Source organism: Symphodus melops (assembly GCF_947650265.1).
Source record: "Symphodus melops genome assembly, chromosome: 12".
NCBI lineage: Eukaryota > Metazoa > Chordata > Actinopteri > Labriformes > Labridae > Symphodus > Symphodus melops.
This window is the reverse complement of record NC_136702.1, coordinates 15,419,271-15,435,352: the sequence shown is the minus strand read 5'-3', so window position 1 is coordinate 15,435,352 and position 16,082 is coordinate 15,419,271. Positions and strand designations below refer to the sequence as shown.

Sequence of the window (16,082 nt, the reverse complement as noted above, 5' to 3'; positions counted from 1 at the left end):
GTTGACATGAATACAGGCTGCTTTCTTACTGTAGAGTTTGGTTTGAATGGTGGAGGCTGGAGTCAATGTTTTTTTTATTTTTTATTCCTGTGATGCTGTGTTTAGCTGCACAATTAAACACAACTTTTTTTAAGCATTCAAAATCCCAGAAAAAACAACAACAAAAAAAACTAAGAGTTGATTTTACATCAGCGGTTTGCCTGGGTTGTGTACTACTAAGCTGTGCAGTGGAGGGAACAGGTCTGTGACATATGGGACAACTTCCCAGCCTGACATGTAGCTCACATACTTGACATTCCTCAAGCTACCTCCCTGGTACTACCAAGAAATACAGCTTGTTCTGGTTATTATTATAAATGTTCTCTTACAAAAAAACCTGTCTTTTTTTGGAAGGTTATACTTACAGCTGACATCAAGTCACAAGTACATATTTTATTTCTTATGACTAGAAATGACAATGGACCTTCTAGGGGATGTCAAAGACCTCCTACATTTTGTACCTATTGTGTTTTTACTTCCTCTGTTGGAACACATTTTATAAATGTTAAATTTGGTAAATAAAATAACTATTACATTTTAGATTGGTTAAATCTGTGACTCCTAAATCAGCGCCACCGGACTTCGTAACACCAGGTTTTTATTTTTTTACACAGCCAAAATGTTATCTTTCAACTGATAAATGAGCCATCACTAATATTACTTACATAACTCAGAGAGGACATCTCTAAGGTAGGTTTTGAAGGTGTTGAAAAGGTATGTAGACGACATATTTCAGATAAGTAACTAAGATGCATAAACATTTTTGTTATCACAATTTCATTCAATAAACTTTATTTGTCCCTGGGTGGCAATTCAAAGGTAGTTTAAGCTTTGTGTTGTTCTGATTTAAAAATAACCTAAAAAAGCAAATACAAGTCTTAAAATGTCTTGAAAAACTTCTCAGCATATGTGGAGAAAGCCCTTGGAGTCAACTGAAAACCAAGTACAAAATAATGACTTACAATTAACTCTCAGCTGCTCTGTTATTATGTGGCTTTACAGCATGCCTCGGGGCAGTGCATATGGACCCTTGAAATAACTAAAGTTCTAATTACGGTTGTAATCTTTTCCCCACTTCTAGCCAACCCAGACATGAGGAATACCTGGGGTTTGACATGAAAAGGAACTTTTCCTGTTCTGAATACATGTAAGGAACAAGAGTGAGATGAATGTATCAGATTGCATCAAAAATGTTATTCTCAAATAAGCCTTTGGTTGCCAGCACTGATCTAGGACCTGTACAACAGATTGTAACAGTGCACTTTTGCTGACACCTAAAGGAGAAGCTGGATTTTGCAACTTCCATAAAAGATGACAATAATCTTGTTTATAGAAAGCTTTAAGATTTGTCTATATATATATATATATATATATATATATATATATATATATATATATATATATACACATACACACAATCTTTATTTAAAAATTACAAACATTCACAGTTCATTGGGAATTACAGCACACAGTCAATCTGGAATAATTATTCAGATACATATTGCTTTGGTGTTGTTAGTACACATGCATAAGTCATTCTATTTGAATTCCTTGTAAAGTAAAGCATTTAAAATTGTCATTGTGTTCAAACATGATTTATAACAAAGTTACATACAGTAGTCTCCCAAAAACAGTCTCTACAATATTTAAACAAATAAAGAGAATGTCATGAAACCTCTATTAGGACAGATTCTGCATAATTCATAAGAGAAATCACAGAGAAATTATTATGAGATCACTTATTAATGTTGGCTGTGTTGATAACACAAGTTGTTAATCCATAACACTAACTTTGTACTACCGCCTTTTATGTCCAACCTGGGTACAGAGAGCATAGACAAGCACAATGGCTTCTTATTGTAATGTTAGCCATTCACATTTCACTGTGCTTTTTGGAAGACTGTTTTAAATTCTGCACATTATAAACCATACTCCATAAAAATGAGTTGGACATTCGTACAATAGCCAGAGTACTGTCAAGGTGAAGACTGTTCTCATCGACAAAGAAATGTGTTATGAAATGATTGCAAAAAGGCAGCACTACTTGATCTCTATGGTATGTAATCACACGGCAGAAAACACTGCAAACACTTGTCTGGACCACCACTGTGGATGAAAGGTTTCCAACATATACTTGAGTTAAATAAATTACTTGCCTTTATTTAATCTTTTTTAAAGCAAACTTAATGATTAAAGTGTCTAGTGTCTGTAAATGACATTAAAGGTCTTGTAAAAAAATAAATACAGTGTATAAAGTTTACATTGAACAGAAAGCACCTTTCTAATTCAATGAAATGTCGTGATCAGAATTGGAAAATAAACAATTAAAATTCCCCCCCACTACACACACACCTTAGACATCTATCCTGCTTTGTAATCAGTGATATTGCACATTATAATGTACATATAACTTTCTGATGCTCAGTACCACTTATTAAAACTCCCATCGGTCTGTACTGCTTGTGGTAGAAAGAAACCGTTTCTAAAAGTGAACTCAGGAAATGGAGTACAATGACGCTATTATTTAACTTACAATATCTTTTACAATACATTCTCAAAAAACTCTGGAATATTTGAAAATGTTGTCTTGTTTAGAAGTGTCTGCTATACTTTGACATGTTTCTCATATTTATATTTTCAATCATTTCTATAATAATAAAGTTATAATTTGAAACTAAAAAGACTTCCCATTTTTCTCTTGCACATAAATCTTCATGTGACATTGTTTCATGGAGAGCAAAAAAACCACACTGTAATCCATGATCTCTGAAGATAGAAGATATGTTATAAAAAACATCTTTCAATATTTGAGGCACTATACAGTCTTTGGATAGTCGATCTGAAAATTGCCAAGTCACCATTTAAAATTCAAGGTAAAATGACAACCTGTTCAATTTCCTCAGCAGAGTAACATGCTTTCTCTCTACTGACAAAAAAAACAAAAAATCATCTGTACATCAAATGAAGGAACTGCAAAACCATGTAGCAAAAAGATCATTTCAGTCAGCATATGCTGCATCGGTGTGAAGGCACAGACACAAAAATGCGCTTTTGTACATACTCAAATCAGCACATGTAATAAAACCCCACAATGTTTCAATTATCTTAAATATAGGCACAGACTACCTGCTGTGCATTGTTATATATATATATTATACATTTTGTGTAATATCTTGGATATTAACATTAAAATAAAATGACAATATAAATGATATACTGCATGTGTAAATTGTGCTTTGATCCACTGAAGAACAACAAGCCAGGGTGGCTTTTTGCCATTTTCTCACAAATATGTGTTAAACATTAAAAGTAACTGTACCAACTGCATCATTTTAAAATGAACCCTTTGCACGTTTCCTCCACAACATCAAACAGTCAAAGTTAAGACATTTCTCCCAGGAGTTAATGGACCGAACGCGATTACTGTAAATGTTAGAATTAAACTCAACAAACAGAGAAGGAGAATTTGAGTTTCCTTGTTGTTCAGTGAGGTTTGATGTGAAATGAAGGATACCTAACATCAAATCAGGGCAACTAGTGAGTGCCTGCCACCTAGTGGTTAAAACGTGATAAACATAGCTTTCAGAAACATAATATTAACACAACCTTTTGGTTATAGCTACTCATCTGTAGGAATGAGTATTGTAAACATTTAAGAAAGGGTATATTAAGAACATACTGCATTCATTTTTTCCTAGTAAAAACAAAAATCCTTAAACAAATGAACCCCTGATACATACCAACAGCTGGAGAATGTCAGGCACAGTCACATTCCTTACCAGTAGAAGTGCTGCCTTTTTATATAGCCTATTACTTCTTTTTTCTACTTCCATGTTTAATGTTTGTACCAAAACACAAAGAAAAATTCCTTGTATGTGTAAACATACCTGGCAACACACTTGATTATTATCAGTAATCACATCCTCAGACATCGGGCGGTGTAAAGAGGAAAGTAAAGTGTTACAGTATGTGTGTTGCAAAATGTGTTGCTCCTGCTCACCTCAAATTCTAGATTGCATTAACATGCTTTGACAAAGACACAAATTTAAACATCCATTTAAAATGAGCAGGAACACAATTTCACTGGTGATTTTAGGTGCTATTTCCTTGTTCTTGTTCAAACAGAAGCATGGCGAGCTGGGATCGGGAACCAAGACCTTCCATGTTGCTCTGCATGCATCTATGATAGATGTCTTCACTCAGCTGTGGGTTGCATGCTTGGTACCTATACTGCTGGTGCAATGCTGGCTCCACTGCTCTAAATACATGTAGACTGGAATACTTTACAAACATGTCATAGATGTCCAAAGTGTCCAGAATCTCCTCATTCTCTTGGACGTCTGCCACCATGCGTGTACGCGTAGCCATGTAGTCTGAGTTGTAAAAACAGGCTTCTTCAAATGACCTTCGGTCGAAATGGCCTGCTTCCTTAACCAGATCATATGTGACAGGACGTTGTTGGTTGTGATAGGCCACATCAGGGTTGAAGTCCTGAAAGTGGATTGGAAAGAACACCTGCCAGTTGTTAATGGAATTCATACGGCAGCGGTTCAAAAATTCTGAATTGATGTTTGTGTTGGCGTTAGCTAAAAAGAACAGCGTGTCAACTGGGTGCTTCTTTGAGATGATGTCCATATACTTGATCTGGGATGGTGTTTCTGTCTTGACACTTATCCATGGGATTTTTATGGCAGGATATTTGTGTTCGTATGCATTTATTTGAGTCTTCACACTGGCAAATATATCCTTTTGGTTAACTTGCTGTGCCTCCACTGGGTCATAAATAAACAAGAAAGTAAGGATAGCATTTTCACTGGTTTCAAAAGCGTTTGAGGCATAGATTTCCAGGAAATGGTTGACATAAGTCCTGTCCTGCAGAGTAAGAGGTATAATGATGTGGACCCTTGTAGCCTCAGTTACATAGGGCATGGGGATGATTTCAATCCGGCTCAAAGGTCGCACCAAATGGACCCGCTTGGTGATGGAACGGCTACGACCTTTTTGGTTAACCACTTCAAGTTGAAGGTCCAAGGTGTACTCCATGCCCCTGATAGGGTCGAAGCGCCTGTATCCATTTATGAGCTGCTGCTTCTTCAGGTGTAAGACAGGCTTGTACTTCTTGTTCAACTCTCCCATGGCTGTGGCAATGACATCAGCAACATCCATACGATCAATGCCAAGAAGTTCACATTTTGGAGATCCATCAATGCATGAAAAAATCTCTTCCTCTGTAAAATATTCCCACTTTAAAACTTCAAACCGAGATTTTGGCTCAAAGGGTGGATTGATCCCCACAGGCCACTGGGCGCTTCGATTACCCTCAAAAGCCACTACACTGACATTCTTTATTTCTTCCTGGGGAAACACAAGACATGTTCTGATCAAAACATTTGCCAAGCCATAATTTAAAAAACTTCACTTGTGAGCAACACTGTTGGATGTCCAAAAAGAGTAAGCTAAGAAAAATAAGGATTTCAACATTGACTTTAACCATTGGTTGTTTGTGACCCTTGGAAATCAGCTTACCTGCAGCTTAGCAATCTCATCGTAAGTCTTCTGCAGTTCAATCTCAGTGAAGAATCTGTGCAGCCGGTACATCTGTTCAGGGTCAGACACTGGATGTACAGCCAGAGCTCTTTTGAACTCTTCACTCTGCTCTTTACTGGGATCCGAGTTTTTTCCTAATTCATAATGGTGGTACTGCAGTCCCTGAGAAGAAAGATAGGTTGTTCCATGAAAAGCTTATACTCAACTGCTTCATGACAACAATCATTAAATAACCCCTAATATCTATTATATGGCGCTCGTCTTAACTGCAAACGCTAATTTCACTCTGAACCGGAAGATTTATTTTGTAAGAACAGAACCATGTTTACCGTAACTGTGTTTTTCCCCTCTCTCGGTCTTGCTCATCAAATGAATTTGTTCTGGGAATATGCGGTTCAATAAAAACTTGTATAATTGAATGCATATTTATTCTTACTGCAGGATTAAGTTCAAAAAGTACATGTTAAGAATTCAAGTAGAACCTTTATTATGAATGGCTGACACTTGTACCTTGAATACCACTTTCAGACACAGTCATTTAATCTGAAAACAGAGTGGGCACCTAAGGAGCTTGAGTGATTAAAAAAAGTGAATCCAATCTCATCAAGCTATTAAAAGAAAAGGAATTGAGACAGTGCTTAACTGAGCAGTGAGGCCGCTCTGCTGCAAATATTTGTAGGCAGCTTAACGCCTGTTGTGGTATGCTAAGTGAAGCAATAGCTGTGCCTATTTGTCATCAACGTTCCTTTTAACAGATACATTAAGCACTTGTGGTTATTTTGTTCCCTCTCTTTTTAAGGGGGCTCTGCTGAAGCTCCACTGGCCGAGGACACTAGTCAGAATTGCAATTCACTGTAACAGAATAGTTTCTGTGTCAGAAGAAGAAAGCAAAAAACAGGGCAATAATGTTACAACAAATCAATGGCCAACAAGTATAAAAGCAGCAATAACATCTTGAAATAAAACAGAAAAACTTGAGCATTGGACAAACAAATTGCGCTGAATGCAACAAACAATTGCCTGGAAGGGCACTGGGACAGATCCTGGCTCCACAGAGCTTGTTTGACCTTAAATGCTAATGACATTACAGGAGCAGGGCATGTTGACCCACATGGGATTTTCACACCATTGAACCCAAGCAGGGCTGAACTCAGCTGACATTTACTTGCCCATTTTAAGCATTCAAAGATGCTGCCATAGCTTTAAAAAACTCAAATGCTGAAAGATATGCGCAATCTACTCTGAGAGAATCACTGCTTCGAGGTTAGAATTGTAATTGCAGTTGTACATACATATCATTTCGTTTTTAATGCAGTCAATTAATGATTTTTGTCATAACTTAAGTCCTTTTTCGTTGTCAAGAAAAAGAACCACTCCTGTAACCAGCGTCACAAATGGTCTGATGGAATATTCCGGATTTTTGTTCATTGTGGCTAATCATTCATGTTAAAGCTCCTCACAGTTTGTCTCTACCACCTGTGGACAAAGTGGTACCTCTTATGTCTTTGCTGTTTGTTTGTTTTTTTCCTAAAACGTATCGGCAGTGTTTTCTGATGAATAATAAAGTCTGTTTCTGCAGCATGCGTTTAATCACTTCATATGACAGCTGACGGTCACAGAGAGTCATCGGTATAAGTTTCATAAACTCCACACAGGAGCTTATTAATAATGCTAACTCAATGATAGTGAATAACAATATAATCAAGGGCACATTTGAACTTACCTCAAATTCACTGACACAGTTGGTGTCTGTATAATCAATGATGCATCTCCCGAGCCACTCATCAGGCCTTGCACTAAGGATGTCGTTTCTACAGTTTTCCAGGAAGGGCTGAAGTCGGAGGAGCAAGGTACGTGAAAGGAGGTATCCAAATCCTCCGTAGCAATACTTTCCCTGCATCTTTCCGCCGATGAACTCCTCAGGACTGCCCATGTAAAGCTCTCGGTCCATACTTAGGTGATCTACGAGGGCTTTAATCCTGTCAGCTCCTGTGTAAGCATCATCTTGAATAAAGTAAAACCAGTCATATTCGTTGATGTAATGGTCTAAAATGTATCTGATGTTCTGAAACATGTTCCATATCAGTCTCTCGTCTCCATGAGCGACGACAAACATGCCATGAGGAACTTTGCGGTTGCGCATGCCAGTGAAGAAGATCACAGTGTCCAGGTGGTGACTGATGGTGCGATTAACAGCTACCCCGAGGGAGTTCATGGTGTTTTTAGATGTCAGGACTCCAACAAACAGACGCTCTCGCATCCCCAACTCTGTGCTTATGTATTTAGCTCTGAAAAAGACAACAAGAAAAAAAAGATACTGCTTCTGGACAAAAAAACACTAGAAGACGAGCTTTGCAACATGGAACAATTCTGCATCTCACAGTGAAAGAAAAACGTCACATTTTTGAATCAATATGGTAACGGTTCATTTATCACAAACCTTGTAATTAAGACATAAAAATAATGACATTAAAAGGAGCTTAGAGTGAAGCAAATAAATCAACAATCCAAACTCAATAGAAATTATTGTCCACCAAATGTTCATAGACATTTTGGTAAAAAACTTGATGGATATTATTTCACAAACAAAAGATTATTTGAGTTTTTGATTGTGATCAGCTTTCTCACTACTTTTTTTCATTATAAATATAATAGACAATCAACTAACCAAGAAAACGGCAAGTGTTGGTAATAAATCTAACAAATAGTTTCAGCTCTTCCCTCTAATCACCAGATCACTGAATTTTGGAACCATAAATCCCTCAAATTATATCCTTGACTCCCCATAGGGAAAACTCTAGAACCCAGTACTGCATCGGAATGCAACCACTTTTATTGTGAAGTCTTAAATTCAGGCAAGGTCTTTCTTTAAAAAATAAAATGTCGGGAATGTGTGCCTGCTATAAACGCATGGCCTAAAATATGAAGTGAATCTGGCAGTGAAATCCAGCAGTTTGAAAGCAGCGGAGAAAGTAGGACTGCATGTTTTGCGTTTTTTATCGCACTTCCTTTGACAGTTTAATTAACCAGAGGGAGAACTAAGACATATTCGGTAAAATGAGATTTACTTGTGTTTAATTCGTGCAATTCGTAGTTTAATTGCTAGGCAAACTCCCAGGACCCCCAGTTACATACGCAGTCTTCATCTAGCATTATAGGGACTAACAAACTATGTAATTATCTTCACATAGTTTACAAAGGATGAGCCACACTGCGGCCTGTTGATCTGGACAATTGAATGTTGTGTTTAGACCATGTCAACGTACCTGAAAACTTTCTTCGGAGCACTTTGTTGGACTTGATTGTAAGGGACTATCCTGGGTTCAAAATTCTCGTCGGACTCATCGTTGACAGTCGATATGGAGTTGGGCTTCCGAGCTCCCTTAAGAAGCCCATCTTGAACCGAAGTCATAGCCTCCTCTGCCATCTTACCGTCCGAGAAACACGCTTCTTCATTCCAGCTTACACTCAGTAAACTCAAGGTGAAGCCTAAAGAAATACCGATTACCACCGGGCCGACCGAGCGCAGGACAGAAATGAACGCCGAGAATCTCATCTTGTGCTCCTCTGTCGAGTCCAGCGACTCCCGAAAACAATCCAATCTACTTACCAACACTTTAACTATACATCTAATGTCGAGGAAGGCGTACCAAATGTTCAACTTCAGGATAAAAAATGTAGATTCTTCCTTAAAAGTACGCAGGATTCTTACGTGTCAGTATCAGCTACCTGGCTCCTCCCCGGCCAGACCAAAGTAATAGATGCGGCTCGACCTTCTAGACAGAATAAACGCAGATTGCGCCCAAACCCTATTAAGTGACTGAAAGTATCGTACTAATGTCTACGGATTTTTATAATAAATGTAAGAGATTATATTTCAACCACTATGTCTATATACTGTTTGTTAATCCAGATTTTCTACCGATGGTTATTATGTTGTTATTGTAGTGTAGTATTAAATACTAGTATTAAAGTATTCAACTGATAAGTTATTCGGTTTCGAAGACTTTTTGGGACACTTTCTAGCAAGATTTGAAAATATGTGCTGTATTATGAATATTATATATTGAAACAATTGTTCTCGTTCAGGAAAAAAACTATCCAAAATGATCAAACACTGATTTGAAGTCACGTGGATGTTTCGAAGTCATGTGGATGATTTGAAGTCATTTGGATGATTTGTAGTCATGTAGATAAACTTTAAAATGGTTTCATTTCTAATTTAAGACATGTGAGCTAAATTGGCAGACATGTTTTCTTTCTAACTTATATGGTAAGTATAAATATCACGACATCTTGTGCAAATTTGACTGAAACGGACTTTGCCTTGCAAATTCGGCAATTCTGTAACGGTCCTTTACCTGGTGCCAGGTTGTGTTGAAAGTCGGGATAGGAACTGATAATTACCACGTTTTTCGTAAGCCTGTGAATGCACCAGTTTAGCTGCCCGTTGAGCTGCCTGTAGAAAAAACGGTAGATGTCACAAGCAGCATCGCAGCTACTGCCATTTAATGCTGGAGTTTTTCCTCACATGCTAAGTTCGAGCTGGTCAGAGCCTGTAAACGTATTTCATGCAGAACACATCTGTTTCTGAACGCAGTCATTGTAAAAGCAGCGATGGAGTGTCGTGTGTTGTCCATTCAGAGTCACGTTGTCAGGGGATACGTCGGGAACAAGTCGGCAACATTCCCATTACAGGTAAGAAACATGTTTCATAAAGTGTCTCAGTGAAGGCAATGACAAAGACTAAGATAGAATGAAAAGAGAAACAAATAGATTTAAATGTGTGTTTACCACGGAAGTTGATTTTTGGAACTATGACAATAGAATTTAATTGTGACATCAGATATGCTAAGTTATTGTTTTAACAGTTGAAACTACAAAGGCCATTTTCTTTAATAAATAAATGATTTACCCAAACAAGCTCTCTTTTAGCTTACACAATGATGCATTACAAAAAAGATCGGACATTTTCACAAGGAAATGTAGTCCAGCTGCCATTTAGTCAAAGTCCTTGACGAACTTCTTAGCTACAGGTGGCTAAACCACACTTCTTATGTTGTTGTTAAAGTCATGTTGCATGTGTTTTACTGTGTAATTGATGTTAGTAGAAGTAGTGTTCACACAGTCCAGCAGTTTCTGTTAGTGGTAAATTCAGCTTCAAGAGATCATATATTTGACCTATGACTTAAAATTCACTAATACACTGAAGTTGTCCAGATTTTTTTTATCAATCATCAACAATGTGTAACAACTATCTTAAATGACATCAATGTCCTTGTTCTTTGTTCAAACTAAAAGGACACTACTTTTATTACACTCTTTTTTTTTTTTTAAAGGTGCTGGGTTTTGAAGTTGATTCAATCAACTCTGTGCAGTTCTCCAATCACACAGGTGAGCCTTCCCTCATGTGACAAAACACAACTCCTTTTTACTCTTTTCTATCAAATTTTACAATATTAATTGATAGTTATTGTTATAGCACAAGGGCCAGGCAGGCTTTTGTCCTGATAAAGAACGAGAGAAGGTATTCATGCAGTGTCAGTAGAGAGTAGAAGACCGGAGTTGTGTAGACTTTGACCACTAGAAGTGCATCTTTTGCTCTTTCAGCAAAAAACACCAGTTCACACAAACATCTCTATCTTGCCAATAAAGATAATGTAGGTTTTAAATCATAAAATAAACATTGCAAATTATTAATGGGAAAAGATATAGGATAGGATAGAGGTTTATTGTCATTGTAACAGGTACAAGTACAATCACATTTCACTGTACGGGGAGCGCACTGATCCGCTGCGACTGCGCACGCCAACACTAGTTTCTTCCCTTATATCTCGAAGCGTCCGCCTTCCTATAGAGCCACCTCTACTTGAGAGAAGCAAAATTTACTATAAAGCCTGCACGCCAAGGCTTCAATAAAAGCTAAATGATTACATCCATACTTTATCTTGGATGTAGAATAGACATAACTTAAAATAATTGCAACATATTTCATGCAGCCTTTCTTCGTATTCAGTGTCTTAAAACAAAAAAAGTATGATTACTTTAAATCAATACACTTTTAGACAGTTCATTTCTAGCTTTAGATCTTAATTTCTATTCAACATTCATTTCACAAATGAGTTGATAAAAGCCAGACATAGTTCAGTATAGTCATATTGTGGAGTGGAGTACAAAAATATTGATTCAGTGAGAAGAAGAAACAATTGGTTCTGCTTGTTGGCTTTAACCCCTGCAGAGAGGATAAGATGAAAATCAGATTTCTGTGCCAAAGAATACAAATCATTTTCTTCCACCAGTGGTGTAGGAGACTCTACTCAGAAATGGCTTAAATCAGTTACATTTTCTCCATCTCTAGAGGAAAGTGATCAGTGTTAAGCATGTAATAACTATGTAATCTTGCATATAGTTATCAAATACTCCTTTTCTCTTTTATGTAAGGCATTGATATTCACTTTTTCCTTTAACCGCAGCACATAATTCTTTTCTTCAATCCTCCTTCAAAGTCTCAATGCAGGACGTCCTCTCGCTGACTTGGGGTCAAGTTATGTCTGAACGCTGAGCCTCAGTATAAAGAATATGAAAAAATACATCTTTTAGTGTGTCCTATCATTTGTAGTCTTGCCAGTGTTGAGGGTCTATTTTAGGTCAGTGGTAAAAGGGGGGGACAGAGAAAGGGGGAAATTGGCAGCCAGGATAGACTTCCCATTCAGTTACTGATGAGGCCCCATTTTGCCCCTAAACACAACTCAGAGGAGGGGAACCACAGCAGAGGAAGATGGGGGATAGGCTGACAAATAATGAGGATAATAAGGAATACAAAATGCTGTGACAGTAATTTACATATGCTGAAAGAGAGAAGAGGTACAACACTTGCACTATCTTATATATTATATTCTATACAATATATTTGAGTGACAGTTCTCCCTCTTGATTCCAAGGCTACGCCCATTGGAAAGGGCAAGTATTGACTGCAGAGGAGCTTAATGTGTTGTATGAGGGCATCAAACTCAATAAGGTGAACCACTATGATTACATCCTCACAGGTAAGTCTCATCCAACAGAAACTCAAAGTAGCTACAAAGAAGTGCACTCTTTTGAAAAGGGGACATATAGTACCCCCAATTAAATGTATATATTGATACTAGAGTGTTAACTGCATGTCTTTCATGTGATTAATGTGTTATGTTGGACTACTAGCCTGAATTGATAAACTTGGTGACATTATTGGAGTACTAAAATAGCAATATTTTTTTTCTAACTTTTAAAACGTTCATTCCCAAGGTTACAGCAGAGACATGTCATTCCTGGAAATGGTAGTCGACATTATTCAAGAGCTGAAGAAGGCTAATCCCTCCCTGGTATATGGTCAGTGTACATTTGACACATTTCAAATCGGATTACGTATAGGTTAGGCGATAGATCAATAAGTTTAAGGACACGATAAAATAACATGCATCGTAAAAATATGCATTTCCTCTTGAATTACGCCATGTTACAGCTTCTCAGTTATGACAACTCGATGCTTTCCTTTGAAGTGATACTAAAGTGTATATAGGTTTTTCGATCAGAAAAATGAGCTGATGACATCATGAGTTTGAGTTGATTGTGAGGGTCACTCTTCACTCATGTTGCAGACCTAGAATTTGCTTGATAAATGAAGTAATATTAAAACTAAACATTACTTGCACTCTTGTAATCTGTAATATCGAACTGTATTCATAAATAGACAATATGTCCAATTCTTACTTTTCCACAGTTTGTGATCCTGTAATGGGAGACCATGGCGCCATGGTAAGCATTTTATATTACTATAAATGCTATACCAAAGGGTACAGTCTAGACCCTATACAAATAAAGATTTGATTCAAGATTTACTGTGAAATCCCATTGTTTCTAAACATAAAAAACTGTTGACTGTTTCAGTACGTTCCAGAGTACCTGTTGCCAGTATACAGAGACAAAGTAGTGCCTCTAGCGGACATCCTTACCCCGAACCAGTTTGAAGCAGAGTAAGTGAACTATAATTATCTCAACCAAATTCTGATAATAATCCCAATTATGTTTATAAATATCCAGTTGAATAAATATCTGCACATTACTGAGGTCTGGAAAGACGCATGATTGATCTTTCTGTCATTTGTACATCTATCTATCACTCAGGTTATTAACTGGTAGGAAAATCAACAGCGAGAGAGATGCTGTTGAGGTGAGCATACTATCCAATTCTGTCTGTGCAGCATATCTCACCAATACAGTAGATAGAATGCTTGAGGATCCCTTCTGCTCTCCAGGTGATGGACTTGCTTCATACAATGGGTCCAGAGACTGTTGTCCTGACGAGTACAGACCTGCCATCAAAATATGGGGACCAATTTCTTGTTGCCCTTGGGAGCCAGAAAATAGGTAAACCTCAAAATAGCATAAGAAGCAAACCAACAATATCATTAATGACAAGAATAATCATAACACTTGCCAGCTCTACAATTTTCCCTGGCAGTTTTAGAAGTGTAATGTATACATAGACAGACAGACAGACTTAATTGTTCCCAGTTTCAGATTTATTGCACTGCTGGACAACTTTTAACATAACAGCACAACAAATCACAGTGTCACATTTAACTACAAGCAGGGAATAACAGGGTTAAATGTCTCTAAAAACAAGCCTCATACCTGCTTATGACCATGTGTTTATGGCCAGATGGTAGCAGTGTGAAAAATGTGTGTACTCTCTGTAGTAAAAGCAGATGGGACCAACACCAGTCAGAAAATCAGCCTGGACATCCCAAAGGTCGATGCCGTATTTGTTGGGACAGGAGACTTGTTTGCTGCCCTTTTGCTTGCCTGGACTCACCATCACCCTAAAGACCTAAAGGTCAGTAACAAGAATGGCTTCTTGATCAAAAAGCTATTGAGTATCAATTTTTATACTGCTTAATGAATTAATCTCTATGTCCTACTGCTTTTTACAGGCTGCCTGTGAAAAGGCTGTTTCAGTCATGCACCATGTCATTAAGAGGACCATTACTTATGCTAATGGTAGGGTTTGTGTGTATTTATTATACTCCTTTAGTCATGTGGTCTCTCTCTTCTTTATCTTGGAGTTGCTAAACCAACATATAAGAATCCTGATTGCTTTCTTCTGCTCTTAACTTTATATTTACACAATCAATGAACATGAACCATTTTTGCGTTATGTAACAACCATTTGCTTTTTCTCATAACACAAATGTCAAAAAGGAGTTCAAGTAAATGACTAATAAAAAGGCACCCACTTTGCTCTCATATTTGCCACAAGATGATTTAGACAGGACTTACCTTTTAAATGTTGTCTTAACCAAAAAGCTAGAATCCAAAAAGTATGTTGCTTTTGTTTCAACTGCTCATCTCTCTTTTCAGAGATTGCTGGTCCTGGAAACAGGCCCAGTCCTGCACAGCTAGAACTGAGGATGGTTCAGAGCAAAGCTGACATTGAGAATCCTGCCATTGTAATAGAGGCTAAGGTTTTATAGAAGACTTCTCACTGAACAGAGAAACATTCTCATGACCATTAATATTGTGCTGGTACAAATCAGCTTCAAAATTAGGTGGTTCACCAGTTTCATTAAGGATTTTCCATGAAATACTTCCCCAGTTGCTGCCTTACAGAATGTCTAAATGAAGATGACTATCTTCTCATGAAAGGGGTCAGCAGTTTAGGTTTTATGTACATTCTACTTAACACACTGAAAATACTGCCATACAGTATGTGTCTGTTCTATGGTCTATATAGGTATTTCCCCTTCAAAGAAGAACACCATAGTTAACTAAGTGAAGATTTTAAAATAATGCAAGTGTACTTGAATATCCCCTTTAAATGGGAAACTATTTCTTGATATAAATTTACTTTTTATCTCAATTCTGTTAAATTATAAATTCTTAGTGGTGCATGCATTCAAGTAAGAGTTAGTCACATGATGCTCAGAAGTCATTTTAAGCACATCATTATTGTATTTATGATTTAATCAAAACAACTTTGTTTTAGCTGGTCTTAGGTAACAATAATTAAAATGTTAACGGCTTTATCTGAGTACAAACTTTTTTTTTTTAAATTTCAAAATTGCAAAAACGTTATGTTTTCTAAAATGTTTGAAATTTCTCAAATATTTTAAGTCAAGTGTAAACACCTATTATAAGCAGATTGGATGTGTTTGAGGTGCAGGGATGTTTTTTTGTTTTTTTTTTGCAATTTCCACAAAACATCAAACAGCTTATGCAAGTTACAAAAATCAGCCAAAACATTATTATGTATGTATGTATGTGTGTATGTGTGTGTGTGTTTATAACCCCCCCTTGTAAGTTCAGGGCCTTTCTGACAAGGCATGTCCTCCACCAGACATCTAAAGGTCTATAGTGTACTAAGACTTTAGTAGCAGATCCTTTAAGTAGTGTAAGTTGTGCTGTGGGGCCTCCATGGATCAGACTTGGATGTAAAGTACATCCCACAGTCGCTCAAT

General features: G+C 37.2%; 2 protein-coding genes across 3 annotated transcripts; one reads left to right on the top strand and one right to left on the bottom strand.

Annotated features, from left to right (window-relative positions):
* Window positions 1-1,447: 1,447 nt before the first annotated feature.
* On the bottom strand, window positions 1,448-9,659 carry chpfa (chondroitin polymerizing factor a). Of its 2 annotated transcripts, XM_079358188.1 has the most exons (5): window positions 9,197-9,659; window positions 8,853-9,075; window positions 7,310-7,874; window positions 5,566-5,748; window positions 1,448-5,394 (listed from the first exon to the last, which is right to left on the bottom strand). In XM_079358188.1, the coding sequence occupies exons 2-5, from the start codon at window positions 9,011-9,013 to the stop codon at window positions 4,132-4,134; spliced, it is 2,172 nt and encodes a 723-aa protein (XP_079214314.1). In that variant the 5' UTR covers window positions 9,014-9,075; window positions 9,197-9,659; the 3' UTR covers window positions 1,448-4,131. The 2 variants fall into 2 exon arrangements, with proteins under 2 accessions (XP_079214314.1, XP_079214313.1); XM_079358187.1 differs by having other exon boundaries at window positions 8,853-9,658.
* Window positions 9,660-10,012: 353 nt separating this feature from the next.
* Window positions 10,013-15,650, top strand: LOC306833303 (pyridoxal kinase-like). The gene is made up of 11 exons (XM_079358467.1): window positions 10,013-10,284; window positions 10,926-10,980; window positions 12,528-12,632; window positions 12,871-12,954; window positions 13,346-13,380; window positions 13,513-13,598; window positions 13,750-13,795; window positions 13,881-13,992; window positions 14,325-14,461; window positions 14,559-14,625; window positions 14,986-15,650. The coding sequence occupies exons 1-11, from the start codon at window positions 10,204-10,206 to the stop codon at window positions 15,096-15,098; spliced, it is 921 nt and encodes a 306-aa protein (XP_079214593.1). The 5' UTR covers window positions 10,013-10,203; the 3' UTR covers window positions 15,099-15,650.
* The last annotated feature ends 432 nt before the right edge of the window (window positions 15,651-16,082 follow it).

Bases quoted from the DNA above. Each gene is read 5' to 3' on its own strand.
- chpfa (XM_079358187.1), bottom strand. From the start codon at position 9,142: ATGAGATTCTCGGCGTTCATTTCTGTCCTGCGCTCGGTCGGCCCGGTG. The intron at 7,875-8,852 runs GTACGTTGACAT...TGTCTTTTTCAG, and splicing joins GCTCCGAAGAAAGTTTTCAG to AGCTAAATACATAAGCACAG. The intron at 5,749-7,309 runs GTAAGTTCAAAT...CTTTCTTCTCAG, and splicing joins ACTGTGTCAGTGAATTTGAG to GGACTGCAGTACCACCATTA.
- LOC306833303 (XM_079358467.1), top strand. From the start codon at position 10,204: ATGGAGTGTCGTGTGTTGTCCATTCAGAGTCACGTTGTCAGGGGATAC. The intron at 12,633-12,870 runs GTAAGTCTCATC...TTCATTCCCAAG, and splicing joins CTATGATTACATCCTCACAG to GTTACAGCAGAGACATGTCA. The intron at 13,381-13,512 runs GTAAGCATTTTA...TGACTGTTTCAG, and splicing joins TGGGAGACCATGGCGCCATG to TACGTTCCAGAGTACCTGTT.